The sequence below is a fragment of the Haliaeetus albicilla genome, chromosome 28 (genome assembly GCF_947461875.1).
Source record: "Haliaeetus albicilla chromosome 28, bHalAlb1.1, whole genome shotgun sequence".
Lineage (NCBI taxonomy): Eukaryota > Metazoa > Chordata > Aves > Accipitriformes > Accipitridae > Haliaeetus > Haliaeetus albicilla.
In genome coordinates this window covers 12020792-12045795 of record NC_091510.1, presented here as the reverse complement: position 1 = coordinate 12045795, position 25004 = coordinate 12020792, and the positions used below count along the sequence as shown (strand labels likewise).

At 45.6% G+C, this 25004-nt stretch overlaps 2 protein-coding genes across 3 annotated transcripts in view; one reads left to right on the top strand and one right to left on the bottom strand.

The window, feature by feature from the left end:
* Positions 1-5407, top strand: part of ZDHHC17 (zinc finger DHHC-type palmitoyltransferase 17) — a 77146-nt gene extending 71739 nt beyond the window's left edge. The window contains exons 16-17 of the mRNA XM_069773476.1: positions 246-340; positions 2255-5407. Of these exons, the coding sequence (XP_069629577.1) occupies positions 246-340; positions 2255-2393 (234 nt within the window). The 3' untranslated portion in view covers positions 2394-5407. The remainder of the gene's footprint in view (positions 1-245; positions 341-2254) is intronic.
* Positions 5408-9453: 4046 nt separating this feature from the next.
* CSRP2 (cysteine and glycine rich protein 2) lies at positions 9454-18420 on the bottom strand. Of its 2 annotated transcripts, none has more exons than XM_069773477.1 (6): positions 18340-18420; positions 14493-14611; positions 12340-12508; positions 11169-11301; positions 10408-10501; positions 9454-9786 (listed from the first exon to the last, which is right to left on the bottom strand). In XM_069773477.1, exons 2-6 carry the CDS (start codon positions 14602-14604, stop codon positions 9710-9712), a joined length of 585 nt encoding a protein of 194 aa, XP_069629578.1. In that variant the 5' UTR covers positions 14605-14611; positions 18340-18420; the 3' UTR covers positions 9454-9709. The 2 variants fall into 2 exon arrangements, with proteins under 2 accessions (XP_069629578.1, XP_069629579.1); XM_069773478.1 differs by having other exon boundaries at positions 14493-14613; positions 18350-18371.
* Positions 18421-25004: the final 6584 nt, after the last annotated feature.

The window sequence follows — 25004 nt, the reverse complement described above, 5'->3', positions numbered from 1 at the left end:
TTTATTCAGTGATCATGATTTATTTCTGATCACTTTCAAAATTAAACCTTTTGCACAATCTGGTACAGCTGTTGTGTGGTGTTTTATGTTGGGACCTGCTAATTTCCCCAGACAAAAATTCCTTCTTCAAAAGAAGGAATATAAAACAGTAAATTTTGTCCTCTTTTTTTTCAGTCTAGCTCATGCAGGGCTTGTTTGCATGTTTTTACATGAGCTAAACGGCTTACTCTTTTTCCTGTCTTCAGATATCTTGCTTGGGTATCACGACAAATGAAAGAATGAATGCAAGAAGATACAAGCACTTTAAAGTTACAACCACATCTATTGAAAGCCCATTCAAGTAAGTTTTAAAATGTAAACTTATTTCTATTTGTGTAGCCTTGCATATGTTTGAATTGTGCAGCTTGTTGAAACAGAACATAGCTAAATACTTTTGGAGTATTTTCACTACTTGGAATGCTGAATCTGTCAGCTATTTTTACAGTAACACATTCTGTCCAGTTAAAGGAAGTGATAAATGTTTTGTGGTGACTCTAGACAGGGATGCTTAAACACAGAAAAGAATGCTTTCCAGCAGTGGTCGTATTTTGCTGTAGAGTTTATGGGGAAATAAATATCCTTTTTATAAATCAGATGCCCAAACCAGAGGTAGTTGTTTATCGCATGGTGCTGATGTTGACCTGGATCTTCACTTCTACACCAGGCACTTTCTCCTGATTGGTATTTAATGTGCTGTTCAATTTGCTCTGTGCAGTAGCTCCCCTTGCCCTCTTTACTGCGAGAAAAGAGGCAGCACTTGCTGCTCGGGAGGAAGAGCATGGACAAAGCTATTTGTGGGGAAGGGAGCAGGATGTCCCAGGAACTGAAGTGGGTGTTGCAGTAGGTAAAGTGGGTGGTATCGGTATGTAAAGGGTAGGTCGGGATTCTGGTTTCTGTAGCGATAAGGCTGCAAGCTGAAAGAGGAGGGCTCGGGGATGTAATAGCACTGGAGTGGGAATACAGTGGCATGGAGCAGCTTGTGGAGCCAAAGCAGGAAATAAATGAAGACGTGAGGCTGGTATGTTGGTGGGTTGAGGGCACGTTACAAAAAAGGAGCAGAGAAAGGGCAGAAACATGTCTCATCCTGCTGCATATGCTGTGTCTCCTGTGGGAGCTGCTGCTCTTTCAGGTGACACCCCAGAGAACAGGAGATAGGAGTTATTGTTGTAGTTTGATTTTTGTGCTAGAAGAGAAGTATGTGTAATCTTTTTTTAATATCTCTCCATACAAAACTTCTAGTGAGAAGCAGACAAACATCTCTGTACAGTTGCAGTCTTCCTACAGATTAGAGTTGCAACAAAACCAGATAATTATTTTGCCTGAAGAACACAGGGTGGTGCGCAGGATAGGGAAAAAACTACTGGTTTTATCCCTAAATTAATGACGTGTTCATAAACCATTTTCACTGAAATAGCTGCTATTATAAAAATGATTCCTGAAAATAACACCAGATGTCTAAAATAACTGACTTGACATCACCTGTCAGATGAAACATTGACATCAAGTAGTTGTCATCTCCTTGTTGCTTAGACCTGCTCTTGCATATATCATAACATGAGCTTCTCTTCCAGAAAACCGTGATCTATTCAGCCCATGTGTAATTAAGTTTAAAAAAACCCAACTTGTTGGAATTTTGATGTAGGTATCTTAAATATTTCACAATTAATTGATTCAGCAGCAGAAAGCACTTGAATAGTTCATTTAATTCAGATAATGCTTTCTTAATTTTGTGTTGTCTAGGGACTTAATTGATCCTAGACCTGCAGCTGGTGAACAAGTATGTATGACAGAAATAGATGTTAATAAAAATGTAAATTATTCCAGGAAGACATTCACTTCATGATGTTTTTGTCTTGCATCCATCTGTACAATGTAACTTTCCTCTTAGAAAGGGATCTGAATTACCATGCTATGCTACATGACGATGCACTGCCAAGAACACGTTACGTTTCTCCATACAGTTTTGGTAGATAGTGGAAGAAAGTTAGTGTCTTGCTTGTGTCCACGGTGACTACCTGGTGGTCTGCTGGTGACTACTACTTGTTTCAGAACTTCCTCGTCAGCAAGCACTAAGACAGTTCTTAACTGCATTGGTTTTCTACAGTTAAGAACTTAAAGGGTGAAGAATCAAATTTGTAGGTAGACAAAAAATGTTGTACTTTGTTAGATGAGCTATGATATTGCTTACTAACATGTGTGTTTGTTTTGTTTTTAGCCATGGATGCATAAGGAACATTATAGACTTCTTTGAATTCAGATGCTGTGGTCTTTTTCGGCCCGTTATTGTGGACTGGACAAGGCAGTATACAATAGAATATGACCAAACTTCAGGATCAGGCTACCAGCTAGTGTAGCACCACCTTCATCCTGTGAGCATATCATATCTGAGTGGTGCCTGAAAAATTTTCTCTCTCTCTCTCGAATCTGCATCCCTTGAAGAGTAGCATGCTATGTGTAGGGCTGATGATGAATCATAAGGTACCTTCTCTTCATCAGAATTTTATTAACAAAAGTAAAAATGGACAGAATAAACTGCCAAACCTGATAAGGAAGAGGAGGAAGATCAAAAAGGGATTTTAACAGTTCTTAACATGAGAATTATTCACAACAGCATATTCACAGTATTTGTTGTTGGGTTTTTTATTTAAGGTCTTTCACAATGGAGCATGAGATTATTGAAGTATTGACATAAGTAGTTACATTTGTGCTGAGCAGAAGAATTTATTTCCCAATATGAATAATTCCACTGAAACAAGAGTCTAGAATATAAAACTAAATTTCATGATGCAAAGTTCACTGATCGCTATGTTGTAGTTCCTGTAATGTGATTTTTTAATACAGATTTTCTGTAGTATTATGTGCATTGAAAAATGTGCTTTTCAATACTGTTCTAAACATCATGTGGTGGGAATCCCCTGTAACGTGTTAAGTTATAGCAGTAGGGCATGTTGGATAATGTTGAGAAAAAAATACATTGCCCACATTTTTTGGTGATTGTTTTTGCCACCGGTTAGTGGTACAACTAAATACTTGTAATAACCCTGTTCTGAGATTATGTAGTCTGAAATTGCGCAAATAAGGAAAGCTCTTCTGTCAAAGTTCAAGCCCTGCTTAAATGCATGATAGACCTGTAAAACTAGATTACAGTATATAATGTTTGGGAAAAATGTGGAAAAAATTCATTATCTTTGAAGTAATTGTATAAGCAACTTACAAACTAGCAATGTTTTAACATTAGGTTTGGTCCTCATACAGTACAGTGTAGTGTAATTGGAGACACGTTGGAAGAGAAATTGCATGGGGGAAACCACAGATGTGAAAACAAAAATCTCAATTATAAAAAGACAAGATAGTTTTAAATTGAATGCAACTGCAGAAGAACCCAGAGTTGTCTGAAATGCCTATTTTGTTTGGATGTAAAATAATGGAAACCAAACTTATATTAAAAAAAAAAAAAAATTAAAAAAATCCCCATAACAGCACGCGCACACAGAAAATGTAACGCAGCGTTCTGAAGATGATGGTGTATTGGCACGTGAAAATCACTCTTAATTTCTTTTTTTAAGTTCTCATGCTACAGATATGTTTGGAAGGTAAGGAATGATCTGAAATTGCATTCCAAAGGGGCTTTTCTTGAATGTGATGCACTGATTTTTGTTATGGTGTTTTCATATACTCATAGTGAATTGTTCACTGCTTCCTTAACTATTGTTTACAGAGAGACTGGGAATCAGGTTAGTTCTCTTCTAAGTGCTGTAGCAACCCAGTGGTTCGAGAAACCTGTGAGGGGCGTTTGGGGAGGGACCTGAAAGCAGATGTCTGAGACCAGTGTAAAGAATGTGTATCTGTATATAAATAATTTATCAAATAGTTTTCTCTCTGTGAGTGTGTGTTTAGTGTATTTAAAGCTGCTCATTTTCATTTTATTCAACCAAAAAAAGTGTAGGAAGATATCTAATGAGCTTTTAGTGATGTTCAATATTGCTGTTAATAGGCATTATGCCCTGCAAATTCACTGCATGTTTGATGCTTGGCAAAATTAGCGTTTTCTGTAATATGCAGATTACAGGTAATAAAGCAATCTAGTGGTATTCCCGGCCCTTGCCTTAGTAAGAGGAGCAGTGAAACTGTAAATAGTTGATGTTCAGTATTTGCAAGTAAACATTTTTTCTGTAGTTGTTCATTGATCTCAAGACACACAGTTTGCAAGTACCAGATATCAGGATTTACAGAAGTACAGCATTAGAGTACTTGAATGTTTAATACTGGAAAAATCAACATCGTCTTGGACACAGTTTTAATGGGAGAGGTTTGGGTGTAGGAGTGACAAGAAGCTTTTGCTATTTTTGTCAGACAAAATTTGTAATCCTAATGAAGACACATTATATTTCAGTGAAAACAGTTGATATCAGTTATTCATATTTTTTTTCTAATCAGAAAAAAGCTTGAAGACTTTGCAATATTTTTATTTTAATCACCAATAATGTTCTGCATATTTGTTTGGTTTTCGTTTGGGTTTTTTTTTCCACATTGGGGGTCGGTTGACTTGAAGAACTTCAATCCACTTTATTAAATATCGCCTACCACCAGAAGAGCAGTTCAGTACATGATACAAGTTTTGGGTTTAGTTGCCCAGTAGCATTAACTGCCATGAATTGTGTCATGCAGTCCATGTCAAAAACGTCTGCAAAAGAAGAGGTGATCTTTAGTAGTACGTAGTGAGTTCTGCACTATTTACTTGTTAATAGCTCTCTGGTGACAGTTTTGTGGAGACCTGCAGAATCTGAACAATAGTACGTAGTTGTGAAAATTAGCTTGCATATATGGATTTGGGATGTATGAAGTTTCCAGTGCAAAATGTAACTTGTCTTGAGTAACACTGAATTGTTTGATGTGAAATCATAAAATCAAGCAGGGGGGAGCCAACTATGCAGCATTTTTCTGTCAAGTTATCAAACTTAAAATTCACTTGTTGAACCAAAACTGCATTGCTTCTGAAACTTAACAAAGCTGATCCAGACCAACAGCAGATCAGACCAACTTAATCTGACATAGGTAGAATAAATGGGAATTTTGTCTTGGCCCTAAACATGTGCTGTTTCTTTGCAGGTTTCTGTATTCTTTGATGTCCACCAGATTTTTTTTCAATTAATGTGTAAAACAGCATCACTACATTTTAAGCTATGGATTTTTTTGTATATTCTTTATTTATAACTGTGCCAAGTATTATTTTAATACTGTTGAGATCTTGATGTATTACATTGTGAACAAAAGAAATCTGTAAAATGTTTAATAAATTAGCTCTCCTTACATAAATCTGTTAAATTTTGTAAGTTATTAATCAAATAAATATTGACTCTTAGATGCAGTGTTTGTCTTGACTTGGGATGTGATTTCACACTGTTATTTCTGTCCAATTTCAGAAGCTGTACCATGAGAAAATAGCTGCTATCTTGCACCTTAGTTTAGTAAAGTCTTTCCAGAAAGATTTACGGGTGTCTTAAAGATAGCACGCACCCCGTTCTGTGCTGATGTGAGATCCTGTGAACTACTACATTGGGTTTTGATAAAGTATACCTTTGTACTACCAATTAGAGTTAGGATTCACTAATTAGATACTCCTTTCTTTTGAGCGAAGCATGCTGGCAAAGTAACATTTCTTAAGGGAAAATTTCTTCTAGGAAACGTTTCAGGTGGCCAAGTGTACATATTGAATGAGATCTGAGATATTCTAAGTGTAAAGAAGACATCCACATAGGGCTAGGAGGTATGACCAAGATGTGTGCTTCTAGGTGGCACTTGCAGGAGATGGAATACCTTGACTCTTCTGGTCCATTCTAAAGGTTAGATTTAGAGTAGAAGCAAGGTAACCATCCAAGTTGGAAATTAATCAGGATATTTATAACCAGCAATATGTATTAAAGTATAAGGCTAGGACTTAAGAGTACACCTGGTGGGGATAAAAAAGTCTCTGTTTTCTGCTGGGTGTGGGTTCAATATTGACATTGAGAACTGTTGGTGCTGCCCTCCCCCAAGAAATGGTTCTGGAGACGCTGGGCCCAAGCTCGCCTCTGCTGACCACCCTTTGACTTGTCTGGTGAAGATCAGGGAAGGTACTTTATTTGTTAAAAAAGAAGACATTCTGTGCTGAAGATCTCCATCAGAGACCTGCAGTGCTCTTGGGAGGTATGAGTGGGTTCCTGATGACTTGAAAGCTGGTTACTGGGTTTGTTTTATTTGGGAAGAAGCCTGCCCTCTGCCCCCTCATTATGGCTTGATTAGAGTTCACTCCCTTGCACCTCCCATGAGCTGCCTGTAAGTCAAATTGGATTTTTTTGCTGTGAAAGCAATGTCTACTTGTGAACGGTTGCATTTGGATTTTATCCACCTTAGGCTACTGAATGGAGATCGGTAAAAATTGCACGTTCTAATTCCAGGTTGAATTTATTTGCAGTATCTTGCAGACTTAGTGCTGTACCTTACAAACTTAGTGCCATATCTTACAAACTTAGTGCCATATTCACATTGCCTCCAATCCTACACACTCCTTCAGATCTCCAGATCATGAAGTCATAGTACTTTTGAGAACTGATCTCTCCTGGAATTAGGGCTTCAAACTGAGACTAACTCAAAGCTTTCCTCCAGCCTGGGCTGAGATTTTATTCATCAGTGCTTTGCTGCAGCTGAAAAGTTGACAGTAACCAATTGAAAGCACTTCAGTGTAGGGTATTCATTTCTCTTGACAGGTATATTGTCTTTGTGTTTACAAGTTTTCTTTTTTCCCTTCATTTCTTTGTTTTTCTGTTGTTAAATAAGTTGTTGGGATGTAGAGCTGTATGGAGCTGTGAGTTACTGCTCTGCCTCCTTCCAGGAAATGAAAGGAAAGCCCTTGATTTTTAGCAGTTTAAATCATTTCTAGAGTTCATTTTTTTTAAGAATTGAAAGCTTTTTTTTTTTTTTTAATAGGTAAATGAACAATGTGTTAGGTGCCTGGTTTTGTCAGCATAAATCTCACCTGCCAGCTCTTCTGATGTGGTGGGTTTAGATCTGCTACAGTAGCTACATCAACTAGCAGGGAGTGGTTTCATCTGCTCGGTAGTGTGTTGAGAGCATTATTTTGGTTTCTTGTCTATTGAACAGTGCCACCTAGCATTGTAAAACGCCTTTCCTGAGGAGAGGAAGCACTTCCATCAGGTGACAAGGCTATGGAAAGGGGATGTTGTCATTGTCTTCATGTCCTCAGCTGCTGGGGTGTGGATACTGCTTCTCAGTTAGAGCTGTCCTTGCTTGGGTTGGAAGAGTCAGAGGGGATCAACCCTTCCTGCACAACTGTCCAGTTGGCAAAGGAGAAAAGTGGGGGGGTTATGTTTTCATTTTTTTAGGAGAAAAATACTAGGATCACCAGTGTGAGTAGCAGGACCAAAGGTTTCTGCCCAGGTTTCCTGGCCTGTGCCATTGCTTTCTGTCTCACTCCCACCTGAAATGTGTGCTGCTTCTGCCTTACTGTTGTCTTTTTCAGTTGTAATCTTTCCCTCTCTGTGAACTGTACAGGCTCTTGGCTCACATTTTGAGCCGGTTGTCTGTTCTTCCTCGTATCCAGATTGTTTCTTTGTAACCCGTACAAAATGCTCTTTGTGTATTACTTTGACTAGTATGCATTTTTCTAATTAGGCTTTTGGCTTGCACTGCTTCACTGCCTCAGACCGCAGTCGTAGGTCTTGCTTGAAACTCTGCCTTAGACTGTGCTGACACACTTGCTTACCATTTTATTGCAGCATTCCCAGTCTTGAATGTGTCTCCATAAATTCACTCCATGAAGGTTTTTTTCCCCCAAAAAGTATCAGCCTGCTTCCCAACCCAGACAGACTTTCAGACCTCCTCTTTTCTTTAACTCCTGTTGGGCACAATGAGAGTTGAAGCTGAACTTCCCCCTCCACCCCAGAACACCATGTGGGTTGTAGCCACTGGGATGAAGCTCGTGTCTCCCCACAGCTGTGGTTGGCCTCTAGTGAAGCCCTTGCTGTGCAATCGCATGTCCTTCACAGCAAAGACACTCCTACACCCCCGTTACCTTCTGGAGCTCGGCCGTGCTCCTCTGAGGCATGGTTTGTGCTTTTAAGAGGCGTTGATGCCCAGATCTCATGTGCTGCCTCCTTACAGCAGGCAAGAGGAAGCCATTAGCTTTGCAAAAGGAGTTTGGCTGAGGAGCCTGAGCACACCAGTGAAGGTCTGCTTCAGGTGCTCAAGAAACTTAGGACTAGATTTAAAAAAAAAATAAAAATGCTAAGCTGCTCATAGTAAATGCTGGTTACTTGCAGAAAAATAAGGCGAGTTTCCTTACAGTGGGTGATTTTCGCATAACTGTTTTAGGCTTAAGTACCTCCTTCTCATGTAAGGCTGTGGTGGTGGGCTGGTCTTGGTTCTCATGTTGAGGTGACGACTCCCATTTGCTTCCCAAGAAGTGCAACTGCAGGTGCTATCAGCTCAGGCCTTGCAGGCTTGTGTTGGGTGCTCCTCCAGCCCCTAAAAGAAGCCAAGCTCTTCTGTGAGCATTCCACTCAAGGTCTGGCTAAGGCCAAAGTCATTGTCTCCTAACTGTAGGCCTTTATTAGCAGCAGTTCCTGAAGAGTTACAGCAGCAGACTTCAGGCCCCTGACTATTATGGCTTTCACCCAACTGGTAGATCTACACTGCATTTGATGTGTTTAATTGCCATTACTCCTTGCCCATCAACTTGAGTTCAGGTCATGTTCTCTACCAGAGTGTTTGAAGACAGAATTTTATTCTGCTCTTGTTGCACTGCAGCTACCTTGTCAGATGCTGTCCTCAAGAGGCTGAAACCCTCCACCAACTTCAGGCACCTAAGGGTCCTTGCACTACCAAGAAAAGCTCAAAAGCTCCTCTTAAACCTGAGTTTGGTGTGATTGATAGGCCAGAGCTTGGTCAACTGCTGAGTGGGGATGGTACTACTGTGCAGAAGGTGTACTCTACCAAAACAGCTGCAGATTAAGGCCTGTGCATTACACCCCCTCAACACCACACCAGGTGCAATCCCACAAAATAAATATTACAGGAAAAAAGGGTTGTTTTCCAGTCACTAGAGCCTAGGGCAGAGGCAGCTGGCCATTTAGGCACACAGCTACTTCTCACCTGTCACTTCCAGAGCACTGGATTAAGATTTACTACTTCTGTGCAGCGAGCAGCTGCTTGCCTTGCACTCACATATAATGGTGTGATACTGGAGGACAGTCATTCACCTCTGAAGGCCATGACCAGTGCGATGTATGTCCAGCTTTTAGTCACACTCTTGGTCTGCACCAAGCCTATAGCATCATCTCTCCAACCCTGAATTACCCCAACACCACTCCCCTTCCTTCCTTCCTTTTATTGCTGACAAAGCACTTAACACTTGACTTTAGGATATATCAACAAGCAAAGGTTTATTGAATTGATACTCAGTATTAAAAGTGTTACAGTATGATACACAAAGCAAGGAAAAAGCAGTGCTTTTTGTTTTTCGAAAAAGAAAAAATTCTCTGCTGAACATATGCCCAAGCACTACAGTAACTAGTGTCTGTTTCACAGTAGTTAGTAACATTTAGGAAACCCTCCTGTTTCTTGTAGCGGGATCTCAGCAGAGCTGTAAGGGGTTTTGAGCCATCCGTCCCCCTCACTGGGCATGAACGAGGGCACCTGCTCCCTGGCCATACCCAAATCCCTTGGGGCCGAAGTTCTTTGCGTAACAGCCTGCAGGAAAGATGAACATGTAGTAAGTAGCTGAGGCTTCTGGCTCGTTAATTAAGAACACCACTGTCTAGGCTGAGCCCCTCAGCCCCTTCCCATTAGTCAGCAGAACACCCCCCCAAAAAGCAATGCTTAAAACCATTTTGTGAAGCTGCGAACTGCCATGACTGAACTCAATAGCCGTGGCCGTTCCATCCATGCAGCTCCCAACCTACTCTGTGAAAGCAATTCATACGTTGGCTCTGTGGCTAGGTATCTGTTAAGATATGCTGTCACCAAACCACGGGGTGGCTCAAGTTTACAGCCATGACAGCATGCAAGAACTCATGGCAGGATGCTTGCTGGCTTGTTTCCTTACTCCGATCTGCTCTCCGACCCAGGCAGAGGGCACAGGCTGCTGCTGCATTTCTCAGGATGTAACGTTTTACCTGATGCAGATGTGAGCTACATCAGCACCTTCAGTAATATTTATTTCATTTCTCACCTCTGTTCCTATGACTTACAGAGCACTTCCATCTTGACAGCAGCCTGAAAGTTTCTTATTCCAGGAATACATTTCAGCATCTATCCTTATAACACATTACCTTGAACCATAAACAAATGATCTTTTGTTTCTTTCCTCACCTTTACAATAGATTTCTCCCTCTTTTTCAGTTAGGGTTGTAGATTCTAGGCTTTTTCCACACTTGGCACATCGGAAGCAGTTTTTGTGCCATGGCTGGGGAGGAAAAAAAAAAAAGAAGATAGTTTAAATACACAGAATGCCTGAGTTGATAAAAAAAATGCATTAACTGGAGATGCCTGCATCAGTATTGTTTATAGATGACTGGTGCAATAAAAACCAGTTCAAGTGCACCAGTAGCAGACGAGAGCATCTGCATTTCTGCACATGGCCCAAAGCCCCAAATTCCACACAGCATTCTGCTCAGGGCAGCATTTTGAAAGGTTTGTGCTTGCTCTAATCAATTCAGAGCAGATCTTGGCTCTCTGTAGCGAGTCAGACAGCTGGCAGACTGACACACAGTTTTACACGGTATTTTCAGAGAACATCCCCTTTCTGCTGAAACATTCAGCCTCTATCGTAAGCTGCACACTGCAAGACTGTTCTCTCTGGGGGCAAAGCTCTCCTGTGGTCCGCTTCGAGTCTCTGGCATGGGACGATATTGAAACTTCACCTCTGAAATCCAAGGTGAGCACTCATCACCCTGCATTTCAAGTGCTTTGTGTTCAATTCAGTTGATGGATTTGACTATTTCCAATGCGAAGAAATGCAATTTTAAGGCAACTCTACCCCGCAGTTGGTTCCTTACTGGAACCCACGTAACATGCTTTGCTCACTTTAAAATCCACATAGCAGGTACTAAACAGCACATGCAGTTCCTTACCTTACCAGCTCCTATTACTTTCTCTGCCGCATAAACAGAATCACCACACCTAGAGCATTTCTCTGCCCCTCCGAACTTCTGAGCGAACTTTGAAGTGTTTGGATTTGTTGTGGGTCGGTGGGGAGAGGGTGTGCTGGAAGAAACGGGACATTCATTGTCTTTACTTTTTTACTGAATGACTTCTTGCTGCTCTTAACATCACTAACTGAGCAGCATCCAACACACCACACAGAATACAGCACTTCTGCAAAACTGGAGAAGTAAGTTACCAGCAAGGCTATCCAGTTATACTTAGTAGGGAAAAAAAAAACCCAGAAACACACACACAGACACACAAAAAAAAAAAAAAAAAAAAAAAAAAAGAAGGGCCATGGTTCAAAGGATAAAACCGGACTGTAAAAGCTAGTTTTCTGAGGAGCCTTCACCTTTTCACTTCTCTGGAAATGCTAAATTCTGTATCAGGACATGGATTTATCAGATAGTAAGCTACAAATAATTCAGTTAAACTCCTGTCCATTGATCATAATCTGGAACCTAAACTGATCACTGAACCTGGCTGGAGGGCATGCATCATATAAATGTCAAGCAATAACTTGGGAACTCGCACGAAGCAAGTTGCGAGGCATACCTCAGCTTCTTTCCACATGCTTTGCTTTACAGCAAGAACTTAATCAGACTAGGAACATTTGCTATTTAATAGGCCTGTTGGTTTTGGCTATAATTAAGCACAAATGGTTCTTCATTTCCCAGTTAAAAATTCATTCTTCTTGTGGGCCCAGATTCACAGCTCTCCAAATCCATCCCTGCCAGAACCTGTTGAACGTTTGCATCTGCAGCTTATTTGGGAGAGCGACTCGGGACCCACAGTCACCTCTGCAGGCTCGTGCAGAGCCACCAGCAGCTCCGTGATCCAGTCCCTACGGCTCGTGCGCAGGCGTAGTGCATCTTTCCCTGCACTAACTCCTGCCCATATGGTGCCGACTCACACCGTCGCCAGTGGAAGCTTTGTGCGCTGCAGGTTAAATGCCCTGCGTTTGGTTATACCGGGGTATTTCGCAGCATTTCTATTCCAGACAACATGAACTAACCAAAATCCAGCCTGAAAGACTCCTCCGAAAACAGTCCTGAAGGACAAGGGTCACCCCCCTCCCCGCCAGCTCGGTTCACTCACCTCTCAGGCTTGATGCCGAGTCTCTCTCCCCTGTCCATGTTCAGCGTGCCTGCCCCTTGGCCATATCCGTAACCTTTCGGGCCGTACTTTTTTCCATAGCAAGATTTGCAGTAAACTTCAGCATCATGAATCGCTACAGTTGTGCTGTCCAAGTTTTTCCGGCAGACCACTAGAAGAAAGAAAAGTTAAATTGCCTTAAGGGACCATTCCCATCAGCACATGTACCAAGCCAAAAATCGAGTGAGAAGTGATGTTATGGGTTTCCTTGTCCACAATTCTTCCTGTTAGGCTGTGGGACCACCAGAGATTAGAGGAAGCAAGTTGTCATTTGAATTAGTGAATTATGCTTAGCCCTATAAAGGGCTCTATTCCCTCCCACCTCTTCATGACCGTGACATTTAAAGCCTGGAAACTTGCTGTGGTTTGATGAATGAGGCTGCTCAGAAACCCAGATAGTGCAGTCAGCAGTTTCCCTTGACAGATGCCATACAGCATGAAGCGAAAGGCTATCGGTGCAGAAGAGCCCCTGTCCTGCCCTTTTGGCCAGGGTGGGGCTGGGAAAAAAAAACCCAACAAACCCACAAACCCTTCAAGATTCCCCCCCCCCCCGCCTCAGTACTGGTTTGGGGCAGAGTCGGGACTGTTTCACAGCTGTCACCGGAGGGGCTGTGCTTCTCTGGCATTCCCACATTGTCCTTCAGCACAATGCAAGCACGCTTTGCTCAACATTACAGTAGAAGGCAGAACTATTTCCTTCTTAAACCTTCTTTTGTATCCCAACTGGCATGCTCTTTCTGTCTGCAGCAGCATTATGCCCATGAGAAAGAATTTGGGGAGAAAGAAGAAAAAAAAAAAAGCCTTATGAATTTTTTGTTTAAAAAAGAATTTTAAAGTCTTCAAAATACAGGGTGACCTTGCTTATGGCATTCGTTAGCTCCAGAGTTCTTTTTATAAGACACAAATATCCAATAAGTAAATCGACCAATGCATGTTTGTTAAGTCTACAGGCTTTAACCCCAACAGAACTATGCACTAAGGAAAAGCAAATACTCGGACACACTAGAGCCATTGTTTGACTGCAAGTTCCAGGTTTCTTTTAATAGAAACTCCCATAAAAGGCTGAAAACGAGGCAGCCGAGACATCTAATCTTTTTTTGTGACTGCTGTAGAGCTAAGGGAAAGGAGCGTAGGTGTGCCGAGGCTCACATGCCAGCGCAGTGCACTGACGTTACGCTGCAGACTGAGAGCGAGCTAGTTTGAGGGGGCCGGTTGTAACCGTGCCTTCTACGGAGAGGGCGAAACCCTAGCTCTGCCCGTAGGTACTAAACACCAGCAAGTGGGACAAAACAGCACTTCATGTATGTAATAAGGTAAAATTCTCTGATTCAGACAGACAGGCTGCCTGTTTGCAAAGTAGGAGCCTCCGATTCACAGTGACCCTTTGTTCCCTTCATCTAAGCAGAGGTCTTTTCAGCAGAGAAAGCGATTTTCGATGCCTCGCTGGGCTTGTTGGTTGGACTGGAAAATAATGCTTTGGACTCCTTTCATCTGAAATAAGCCACAGGCCCCTGTGCCAAGAAAGTCTAGGCTTTTGGCTGTGCTAAAGCATCGACAACTCGGCCGTGCTCAGGCACGCCGGCGTCCCGGTCCACGCAGGACTTCAGGGCTGGGGTTTGATAACCGTTCCCTTAGTTGCTGCCGGCCCCGGGACCACCGGGAGAGGTCCGGCTGAGCTGGGATCAGTGCAAACGGGGCTCTGCCACCCGGCTTTCTCCTCTGCACGAGCAACTTAAGCCAGGTTTCCATCCCAAAGACCCCTTAGACTCCTGAGGAGAAGGCAAACGGAGGAGAAAAGCACGATGTGCTCTGCTTTGGGAGGCACATCCCACCCCTCCCACGTGGGATAACGTCCCCCCAGGAGACAAGCTCTCCCTTCGGCACCTCCAGGCTCAGAAATCACGCGGGGAAGCGGGAGTCAAGCCCAACGCGTGATGGACAAACCCACCTCTGGCCGCTGCTGTCCCCCCCGTGCATCACGGGCGCCAGCCGGGTCCACGTCTCCCGTGGACCAGCACCTTGCTGTTGTGAGACCCCCCCCCACCCCCAGCTATGCCAGGAGAGGTTTTGGAGGGGAGCGGGAGGGCAATACTTACTGCAGAGGAAGCAGCACCGGTGGAAGCTCCTCCCGTCACACTGCACCTCCTCGGCGTGGTAGACGGTGCGGCCGCAGGCACCGCATTTGTTGCCGCCTCCCCAGTTGGGCATGGTGGTTCTGCGGGAGGGGAGAGGTTTGTTAACGACAGCGTCCTCCACCACCCCGGCTCGAGGACAGTTGGGGTTACGGGCTCCTTTCAAGCAGGTCTGCGAAGGTCGTCTATCGGAGAGCAAGCCGGCGATTTCACCAACTGGTTAAAAAAAAAGCGACCTTCCGCCCCGTGAGAAGTTTTTGTGTTCGGATCAACTTCTCAGCCCTTCAGATCCCAGACCGGACTTAAAGGCTTAGGCGGGTTCTCTATGGCTATTTGTAAAAGCAGATGGACTGGCAAGGGGAACAGAGACCGCTGCTGCCGCACAGCAAGAAACACAGAGACACGGTCTTCACGAGACGTGTCCTCCTGTCCCTGCCCGGGGTTTTGAAAGTTACATAAATTAGACATGCACAAATTACAGTTTCACGCACAAGGGCTTTACTGTACCTTGAGCGAACACCCCCCCCCAGATGGATGTAATTTCAGTTTCTATGCTTCATTAACGCTGGGCCTCTTGTCTGATGGAAGCAAACCAATTGTGCCAACAACGGCATTTTGTTTTACTGCAGGGCCTATCATCTGGGATGCAGAACAAGCCAAAGTTCACCTCACTGGAGAACCACTTACTAGGGCTGTAGGAACATTCTGCGCTCCTTTGAGATCATGCCTGCACTTCAAAGAAGTTTAAGGGAGATTATTTTGGGGGGACTCCACTGCTATTATGAACTATGCCTTAACCAGACAGGTATATGAACCAAACCCAACTGCTCGAGGAGCCACAGCTGCTTTAAAATAAAGCAAAACTCCCTTTTATGCATTACTTGCAATGGATGCTCAGAAGGCTAGAGGGGAGGGACAGGCACCATCACCCACCGTGCCAAACTACAGCCTTGGGAACAGTCTCCTACATTAAGCCAGAAGCAGCAACTGTCCCATCTCAAGCCGAGCTGCCTCCTCCCCAGCGCTCACGCTGTCCCCACCAGCAGTTCCCACCCAGCTCAACTGGGAGCTCCTCCTGCTCCTCCCATTAACTGTCCTGGGTTAAAGCACCAAAGCAGAGCACTGCCAGCCACCTTTGGCTCTTCTGGGGCTTTCCTCCTCCTGCCACCACCCCGAGCTAACACAGCAGGGTTTGTTGAAGTCTCCCAGTCATCACTGACCTGCCCTCGGCTCGCATTAATGCTGGTTTGCTCCCCTGCGGCTCATCACCAGAAGACCCCCCCTCGTAAGCGCGGAGGCCAACAGCAGCCAGAGCGAGGGTTATCGATTCGGTGAGTTTAACCCAATGGAGCTGCTCAGGCCTCATCACCCCCCCCTGCTCCTTACTGACCCTCATTCCAGAGAGGATTTCTGGCTGAGGACCACGGGTTTGCCCCCTGGAAGCCCGGAGGGCACCTCCTGCCACCCTACCCCCCCCAGCAGCACCATTCCCTCCCAGCAGGCTCCCCACAGCAGCGCTGCGGTACGGGTCAGCCATCAGGGAGAGAAGGAAGAAAGGAATTTGTCGGGAGCTTCCGACTTCTCTCGGCACAACTCACCTTCAGTTACCCTTAGAAGCTCTCCCACGTTGGCCAGACAGGGAGAAGGGACACGCGACAGCATCCCCACACAACACCCACGACCTGCTGCCTTCAGCTTTGCCGCTCATCCCTCTGAGCCAGAAGCAAGGACTACCAACCTCCACTTGTCCCCCCGGCCAACAGAGAGGAACTGGAAGCGCTGCCGTGACACCGGGAACCAGAGATGAACACTTTGCTTCCAGATCCCATTTCTCTAAGGGGCTCTCACCGACGTGCGGGAGAGCCCTCACTGCAGAGCGAGGGGTCTCACGGGCACCCGGCTGCTGCCTCGTGCTCCCCAGGCAAGGTAGAGCGGACCCGCAAATCGCATCTCAGAGCAGCAGTTTTGGCTAAGCCTGAAATAAGTGCCCCATCTCGCTAGTGCTGCTAGGACAAGCCTCCTGCCCAAGCAGCCTGACCAGTAGTTCAGCAGTTTTAGGGATGCAGGGAAGGTTGTGCGGTTCCCCGAGTAAAACATGCCGCCAAGACGGGCTGCTACAAGACCTTTGTCCAAGACAAGCAGCCAGCCATTCGTGGCATGTGGGAAAATAAGATTAGTTTATTAACCTAAATTGGGGCATCTTAGGTACATTCCTAAGCAAAAGCTTAGGAAACTTCCTCAGAGTGGCTGAGCAGTGCCATTTGCACACTGACACTAATTACTGAGATAGCTCTTTGTTTAATACTTCCACAGGATTAGCACCATTACTGCTCCATGGTTTAGCACTAATACCCTGACTGAGCTCATAAAATTAGTTTTATGACATTTCCCACTTTGCTTTTGTCATTCTTGGCACAACTGTAGAGTCTAAAAATTAAGATTCCATTTCTTTTATTCAAGTGCTTGGCTGTGCTACCGCACAGCAGCTGACATCAATCACGGCAAAGAGCGTCCTTAGTTAAAGGGAATATAGGCTGCACAAAGCTTTGGAAAAGGAATGCATTGACTGGAAAAAAAAAAAAAAAGGGAGAAGAGATTCCTTTCCACTTTGTATGCTTTCCAAAACATAAACGGTATTTGGTACAAGAACTACTTCTGTCTTTTCCTCTCACCATCCCCACGCTCATGTTCTTTTGGGCATTTACACGAGTCTAAATTATTTTAATCATTTTGTTAATTATTTAGTTTCCATGCACACTAGAGCTGAGGATCTGGATTTGCCCCAGATTTCCCACATAATATTGGGCAACACAGGGTGCAGCTACACTCCTCCTTCCCAAGGGAGACAAAGTATTAGACAATCTGGCAACCATTAGCTGACTCAAACCTTCTGATAAGGGCTCTGAGGCTTCATTAAATGAAAAGCAAAAAGGAATTGAAGTCAGTACTTCAAGGTGACCTTGGCCTCTTCCACAGAAGATATTTCTATTTATCCTCCCCATAACATTCTCATGACGGCCCGCGTGGGAAGAACGGCAATATTTCTCCAGTTACCCAACAGCAAGGGCTACCCCGGGGCAGCGGTGCCCAGGAGGCACCCAAGGGGAAAAGGGCTGATGACTCGAAGAAGCTCTGTGCGTAGGAGGACAGCGTACATGCCTGTACTCCTGCCCACCAGCCGCTCTCCCAGCACTGCCCTGGAGCTTCGTGCTGCCCAGGTCTCCTTTGAGAGCTCCACAAGTGGCAGATTCAGACTCCCAGTCCTGCGTTAAGCCTTGCCTGCTCCCTCAAGACTTTTTGGCTAGTCCAGGCAGGCCTTCGGGGAGCTCAAGAGCAGTAATTAAACATCCAGACGATCTCACTACCAGTACCAACAACTCCGATTGCAGGTTTGTCGGCAGCTAATAAGAAAATCCTGACTTCTGCTAAGCTTGTACCCAGTCAAGAGGGGGGCATGTTATTCATCTAGCGTTCCCCAAAACACCATCAACAAGCCACAGCAACTGCAAAAGCCCTTTCCAACCCATTTGTTAACAGCAGGTTTAACTACAAGAAACCTAAACCAGCCCCGAGACAGCCCCCTGAGGAATTTTCAGGCTGTCCAGCGATCCTGGATCGCTTTTTTCAGCGATCCATCAGAGAAGCCAAGTGCGTTGCAGCCCAGTTCAACACAGCAAGAAAAGCAGCACCGGGCAAAAAAGCAGCAAAAAAAACCCGGCTGCTTCCCCGCCGCTCACCCCGGTCGGTCGGTCGGTCGGTCGGTCGGTCGGTCGGTCGGTCCGTCCGTCCGTCCGTCCGTCCCCACACTCACCTCCTTTCTCCCTCTCCTCCCGCCGCGTCTCCCACCCGGCGCGGCCCCGCAGACCCTTTTTTTTTTTTTAAAGAACCGTGGGCGGAGCCATGGCGGCCCCGCCCCGGCCCCGCCCCGGCCCCGCCCCGACGAGCAGCAGCGCTTTCACCGCTTCTCCCCCCCCCCCACCCCGGCTCCATCCCCGGGACGTGCCCCCATCCCAGCTGGAGTAAGACCGGGGCCGGGGGGATCCGTGTGCCCCCCCCCCCGTGTCCGTGAAGCACCGTGATGCTCTTTGGGACACCCAGTGTGAGGGGGTGAAGGGGGGTGACCCCGCTACAGGCACCCCGAGGGTGGTATCCCGAAGGAGGTATCCCCACTCCGCTCTCTGACAGCACCCCAACCTGTGTTTTTACCCAGATTTAGGATTTTTCTTTAAGTTTTAAGCTGCTTCACCATCTGCATGAGGCTGACACAGGCGCCGCGTTTCACCAGGAGCAGAGGGAAGGAAGGCAGGCGTGTAGGGCTCAGTGAAAGGATTAAAGCCCCAAGGACAAGGGGATGCTGTAAATAAAGGTATTTTTCCTTCTGTTCCCTGAGAAGATAACGACCTTAAGCTCTTTTTCAGATAAATTAGCAGGTGCCCAGGCACACGGGGAGGAATCGGCACCACAGCTCCCCACTGAACCATTGCTCCAGCGTGGGCTAATTAGGAAGTTTTCACAAAAGGCCAGCAATTAGGCCTGTCCACGCCAGCCAGTCCATGCTGTAGAAAACAGCTCAGCGCTTGAGCTGCTTTTTAGAAGCGGCCCCATCTCCCCAGTCCACAGGGCCGTCGCGCGCTGGCTGGATCGGTTCGAGATCACGCACAGGGCTTCCGTGCGCTTAGAGGGAGATGGAGGTTTATCTCCTCCTCTTTATTAATCAAATACCAAATCAGCCACTCATTACCCGTACGAGTGCCAGGTTGCTCTGTTTCAGCACAGGAATGACTTTTTCCAGCTGGGTGGAGGCAGCTCCTTACAAAACCTCCAGCGCAAGCGCTGTACGGCGCAATGGCAGCCACAGCTCACTGAGGTTTTTTCCTTCCCATTTATGATTTCTCTTTTTTCACTTGCAATGGATTGTGAATGACCAGATTTTGCATGATTTATGCACATCTCACAGCTCTGCTCCGTAAGCAAAGCCAGTCTGCGTTCCCATGCGACAAGGTGGTGTTCGCTGTAAGACCAAGAGTCTGACCTCAAGCATCATAGCAAAAATTCTAGTCTAGGTTTTGAGGGAAGGGAGCACAACAAGAAGCAGAAGTATTAGCAACTGTTGTTTCACGACTTGGAGGTTACATGAAGGGAGAGGATCTCTCCAAGTCAGACAAATAAGAGGCGTATGAGTCAGAGCAGGCTGACTCCATTTATTGTGTGAAATGCCTGTGCTCTCTTGTCCAACCTGTCCTGCTCCCAGCCCTGCTGGAACTGCATGTGATCATGCGAAGTTATTTACCGAGTCTCCTCAGGTAGCCTCCAAAGCTATTAGATTTTCCCTTTTGATAACATTTCCTACAGATTATAAAAAATAAACAGCAGAGATCCCAAAGGGAGGAGAGGAGCACCGTACTTCTAGCGAGGTCTGACTGTACGCAAAGAAAGGAAGTTCTCATTGTGACTAAGGGGCCATGCTGGGATGAAATAAAACACTCTTCAACAGTGAGGTACTGCTAAGTGAGCTAGAAGACAGTCTGACATCCAAGAATTAATTTTCTCATGTCTAATATTTAGTCAGTCTGTCCGAAGCAGAGTAACTATGAGGGACAGACATAAATGTCAAGAAGTCCATTACTATGGGAACAATATTAAGGAATACATTGCTGCGACGCTCGGGAATAATACCTTGTAATGATGGAAAACTAAAGCAAGAATGAAAACTTTCACCACATACTTCATTTCTATTGATAAGGACTATTTCTATCAATACATTTTATAAATATCAGCATGCATAGATATATTTATTATCTATAAATACACACTTATTTTAAGTATAAACATACATACTCTATCTCCTCAGCAGATTTCTTCTTCTCTGTCTCTGTCTGTCCTGAGGGCATAGCTCAGAATTTTTTAAAGATAAAGCCTGCAGCCGACCCTGCCGCATTCCTCCTTGCCGTCCTGCACTCTTCACCCTGTTACCGTGAGCATCCCTCCCACTGCCTGAGCAGCCCCACTGTGCCCCTCACCCTCCTCACCATCCTCCTGACACCACCCCATCCTTCCCCATATTCCTGCCTAACACCTGCCATAAATTCCTCTTTCCAGCTCGCTTGCCCAAAATCTCGGATGTTGCCTCTTTGTTCTCTCTGGCCTGGCGAGGAGTTCCCACCTGGGCACCTGGGCTCCTGCAGCCTGCCAGCTTTGTGACTGGTTTCTGCCATTTTGAGCTCAGCAGCTTATAATGAGGACAGTTTATTTCCGAGAAACAACATTCAAGTGTATTAACAGCTCCCGTTCATTTTCCCTGCTGACTCGAGAGCTCTGCGAGCGGGGAGGTTGTGCCTTGGTTCCCTTCTGCTTCCTTGGCCGTGTGAAAGCCCACAGGCTCTACACAAAACCAGTTCTCCCTTCACTTGTAGAATTGACCCAAAGCACGTTTATCACCTCGGAACAAAATTCTCAAGGTTTTATCTATGCCATAATTTCATGTAAAAGTTGTTTTCCATGTTTCAGGGAGCTGAGTAAATCATCAGCTTGTCTGACCTAGTTACTTCTCAAAAGACTTGTCACACATCAGTGTCCTCAGGCCTTTTACAGCCACTAAATACCTTCCACTCACCTGGGATTATCTTATCCTCGTTTGATCTTGTAAGCATGGTCCCACATGTCTGCTTACGGCAGAGCCAATCTGCTTGCTCTGCTGATAATCCTTGCTATTCTTTTATGAAAGTTTATTCTAGATAGTCCAGATTTTACTTTGCAGGGGGTTTAGTCATATTCTGACATCATTTTTCTCAGACTTACTTTTATCCAAATAGTGCTACTACTGATAGAGCTCCCTTAATTATGTTCTCGAAAGAGCATCATTTAGCTAATTTTCTTATTACCAAAGATGGTTTAAAGCTAGCATTAGAGCTTATCTTTTACCAACCATTGAGGTTAGCCACCTTGCAGTGGTTCCCGTTGGTACCTTGCTTAATTTCTCACTGGCCAACCCTCAAACTTGCCCCTAGTAAAAGCAATTTTCAAGTGAGCTGTGTGCCATAACAGCTAGTGAAAAATTCATTCATGCCCAGAGTTACCCAGGTTTGCCCTAGCCTAGAAGGGGATATGTGTTTAGCAATTTCCTTATCTAAACATTCCTGCATCTCAAGAGTGCTATACATTTATTCTACTGTAAATATAACAATGATAAATCAGTGGAGTTTGCACAAATTAATGAAAATACAGCAGACAGTTCTAGAGTTTACCAAAGCTTTGGGTTTTTTTTTTTTATCAGCTCTTCAAATCCAAAGTACGGATCTTGGAGACATTCAGTAGGAGAAGGCTGTGCTTTCCAAGCTCACTGATTTCTTTATCATTAGTCATATTGATAAAGTATTTTACCTCTAGGAAATCTTAATTCTCGGATAAAGTTAATTATAAAATCCTCATTTGCCTAGTGATTATAAGAAGTAGCTATTTGGGTGTCCAATAAACAACATGATGTAAGCTAGCATAATTTTAAGAAAACTGTAAGTATTTTCATCTTTTCTAACCTACGTCTTTATATCAGTGACGCTTCTCAATATAGAAAACTATAGTCGGATTTGTGACCCTATTGGGAATCTCTCCAGATCTTTCTTTTTATAGAGCATTCATTTTTTAATACTATACCTCATGATATTTGATTCCTAAGATGTAGGGACTGATAATGAAGAGCCGTCTGCTATCAGATTTTTAAAAGAAATAAAGAAGATTTAAACTTTTAATTTGAACAATTTGCTTTGTTCTAAGTCATGACCAAGGGAGATGTATTTGCTTCAGCACAGGTCCTCAAAGGTATTAGGCTTTTGCAGCATCCCAGGTGTTTCCCACACTGAGGAATTCTCGGTCCTGCCTTAAGCACTGAAACATCTAATATTACTCACCAAAGGGCTGCAGAGGGAGATTGAGCATCGCCCGGATACGTCACTGCTGGGGTTAGCTCTACCACATACCCCAGTAAGATCTGTAGTGATACGAGGTCAGTAAATCACCCCGAATTCCTCCTGAGCAGGGCAGCACGGTTGTGCAGACGCGCCAGGCGAGTGCCACGCTCCATCCTCCATCCCTGGGGACGGCCGTGACCCAGTGCTCGGGGTCTGGGCTGATGGGAGAGGAGGGCACCGCTCACTCTTTGGGATGCTGATGGAATTCCCCTTCTCTGGAGGTTAGGGCTGGAAAGGTCCTGCCTGGGAACAGCAGCTGAGCCATTTTCCCACCCTCGCTGGTTCAGTGGGGTGCAGAGGAGGCAGGGTGCTGGGCATCGACCACACGGTGCCCTCCCCTTGCTGTGGATCCAGGTTATTTCTCCCAGCATAAAAGTGCCACGGGGAGAGGCTGAGAGGGAGCCGTCTGCCGTATCCGACGGCGTCCTGACAGCCAGGGCTGTCTCCCACCGCACGGGAGGCTGCGGCTCAAACCCCTGCTGCAGCCCGAGGAATTAAACCTGGCTTTCATGTGGCCGATGCTGCAAATAACAAGTTGTTGGGGACATGGAGACGTGCGAGCCCTCTCATGCCTGGCGTGCCCCAAACGTGCCTCAGCGGGGCCGAGGGGCAGAGCAACATCTGTCTTCCAGGGTCCCACTTTTCTGTGGGCTTTGCTTTAGGGGCTCTGAGCAGTGGGGGTTGACTCAGAGGCTCTCGGACCCCTCTCCAGCTCAGGAAAACTTTCCGGACCCAGCGTGTTCCTGGTCCCTCAGGGAGATGGATCCAGACTCCTGCAGAGAGCTCCCATTCGTTCCCAGGGTCTTGCCCGCAACGCTTCAGCCTGATGTGAGGTTTATCTAAACCCCATAAAGATGAAGGAAACGCACGGTTTGCATCTAATCCTAAATACATTTAGTGAGGTAAAGCACAGTGTAGGCTGCCGGTGTTGATGTTATCCGGCGACGGCACTGTAAAAACCCAGCAAAACATTGAAGTTACTACATTCACGTTCTGAGGTTTTGAGCGGAGGTTTCTGAAAAGCCTAGCAAAACATGAGCTCTATTTCAGATGCCAGCGCAGCAGAATACTAATACCTGGACTAGTAATGATGTCACCTCCCTGGCAGGAGGCATTAATTTAGGCTGAAAGTATTGATTTCTTTAGTAAAGCTCGATTTATTCACTCACAAGGCCAGATTATCCCTCGCATCGTGCCATGGAAAAACCTGCAGGCAAGAGCTTCAGTAATCTCAGCCATGTAGAAGCTCTGTTGCTGACTGACAGGATTTCATTAGCGCAGGACAAAATTCGAGGACCCACACAGCTTGTTCCAATAATACCGTTACTGATTTTTGAGGAGCGCAGGGAAATGTGTTTAATATTAGATAGCAGGCACAGAGGGGATAACAAGGTGAAATGGTCTGACTCTGCTGTTTGCGGAAAGCTTCCCAGCTCCACCAGGCTGCTAAGGGAGTTACTGGGAAGACATTGCCCGGATCGCAGATGGCAGCCTTGCTAAATCCATAACTTTGAAAAGCGGCGGTTGGGCTGAAAAAAGAGCCCTTGTGATTCTTTTTTCCCCCCAAAGCCCCTTTCCCAGTAATGGTTGGGACCCTAAACCCTTTTCCACCGCCCCAGCACTGCTGCGTGTAGCTTCTTGTCCTGATAAGGAGAAGAAGAAGCTCAAAGGCGAGTCGTGCCAGGGCAGGACGGCAATGGTGCCGTTCCCTGCCCGCCTGCCAAGCGGCACCGCTTCGGGCTCCCTTACATCACTCTGCGAGCAACCTTCGTCAGAGCCGCTGCCAGTCGTGGGCCAGGGCTCCCTGCTGGCTCTTGTGAGAAAGAAGAGGGTGGATGGTTTCCAGGTTGCATCGTGTTGCCGTTGCATGAAGTTCCCTGCATCCTCACATCAAAGGAAAAGCATTTCAGACTCCACAGAAACAGCTAGAGGGTGGTCAGCCCTACTGGTCAGCCCAGTAAAGCCAGCAACGTGCCGATGCCTGCCGGAAACCATTGCTACAAAACGTGTCTTTGGTGTCCCTCCCCGCGGCAGCGCAACATGGTAAGATGCAATGATGCCTCTCCTTTCCCAGGCTGGGAACATCAGATCTAGGGAGAGGGAGTGGAAGTTTTGGCAGGAAACCTACCCAGCCTCAAGGGGAATAAGCTACTGAGTGTGGCTGGGCTGCATGTCTCCTTGCAGCCAGCAGGGTTTTAATTACCCTGACTGTCTGCAGAGGGGCTCAGTGGGGTTGCATATTGCTCCTGTTCTCATCTGAACAAAAAAAATGAGCATCGGACGCCTACTTTGCAACTGACTGTAATGCCAATGACAAACACACGTCACTGGGGAGTGTCTGAGCATGCTGTGAAATCTCTTTTTTCCAGCAGTAGAAAAGGAAAGGATAGGTATACCTCATCCGATGTTGAGTCTCATGGTGGGAGAAAGACAGCACTTTCCGTAAACATGATTATGCTTCATTAACAGCCCATTGAAGGGGAATAGGTGGCACTGGGCACCTATTAGTGAT

Excerpts from the sequence above, each read along its gene's own strand:
- CSRP2 (XM_069773477.1), bottom strand. The coding sequence starts at position 14,604 with ATGCCCAACTGGGGAGGCGGCAACAAATGCGGTGCCTGCGGCCGCACC. Across the intron at positions 10,502-11,168 it reads AAGTAATAGGAGCTGGTAAG|CCATGGCACAAAAACTGCTT; the intron begins GTAAGGAACTGC and ends TTTCCTCCCCAG. Across the intron at positions 9,787-10,407 it reads GGGAGAAATCTATTGTAAAG|GCTGTTACGCAAAGAACTTC; the intron begins GTGAGGAAAGAA and ends TCTTTCCTGCAG.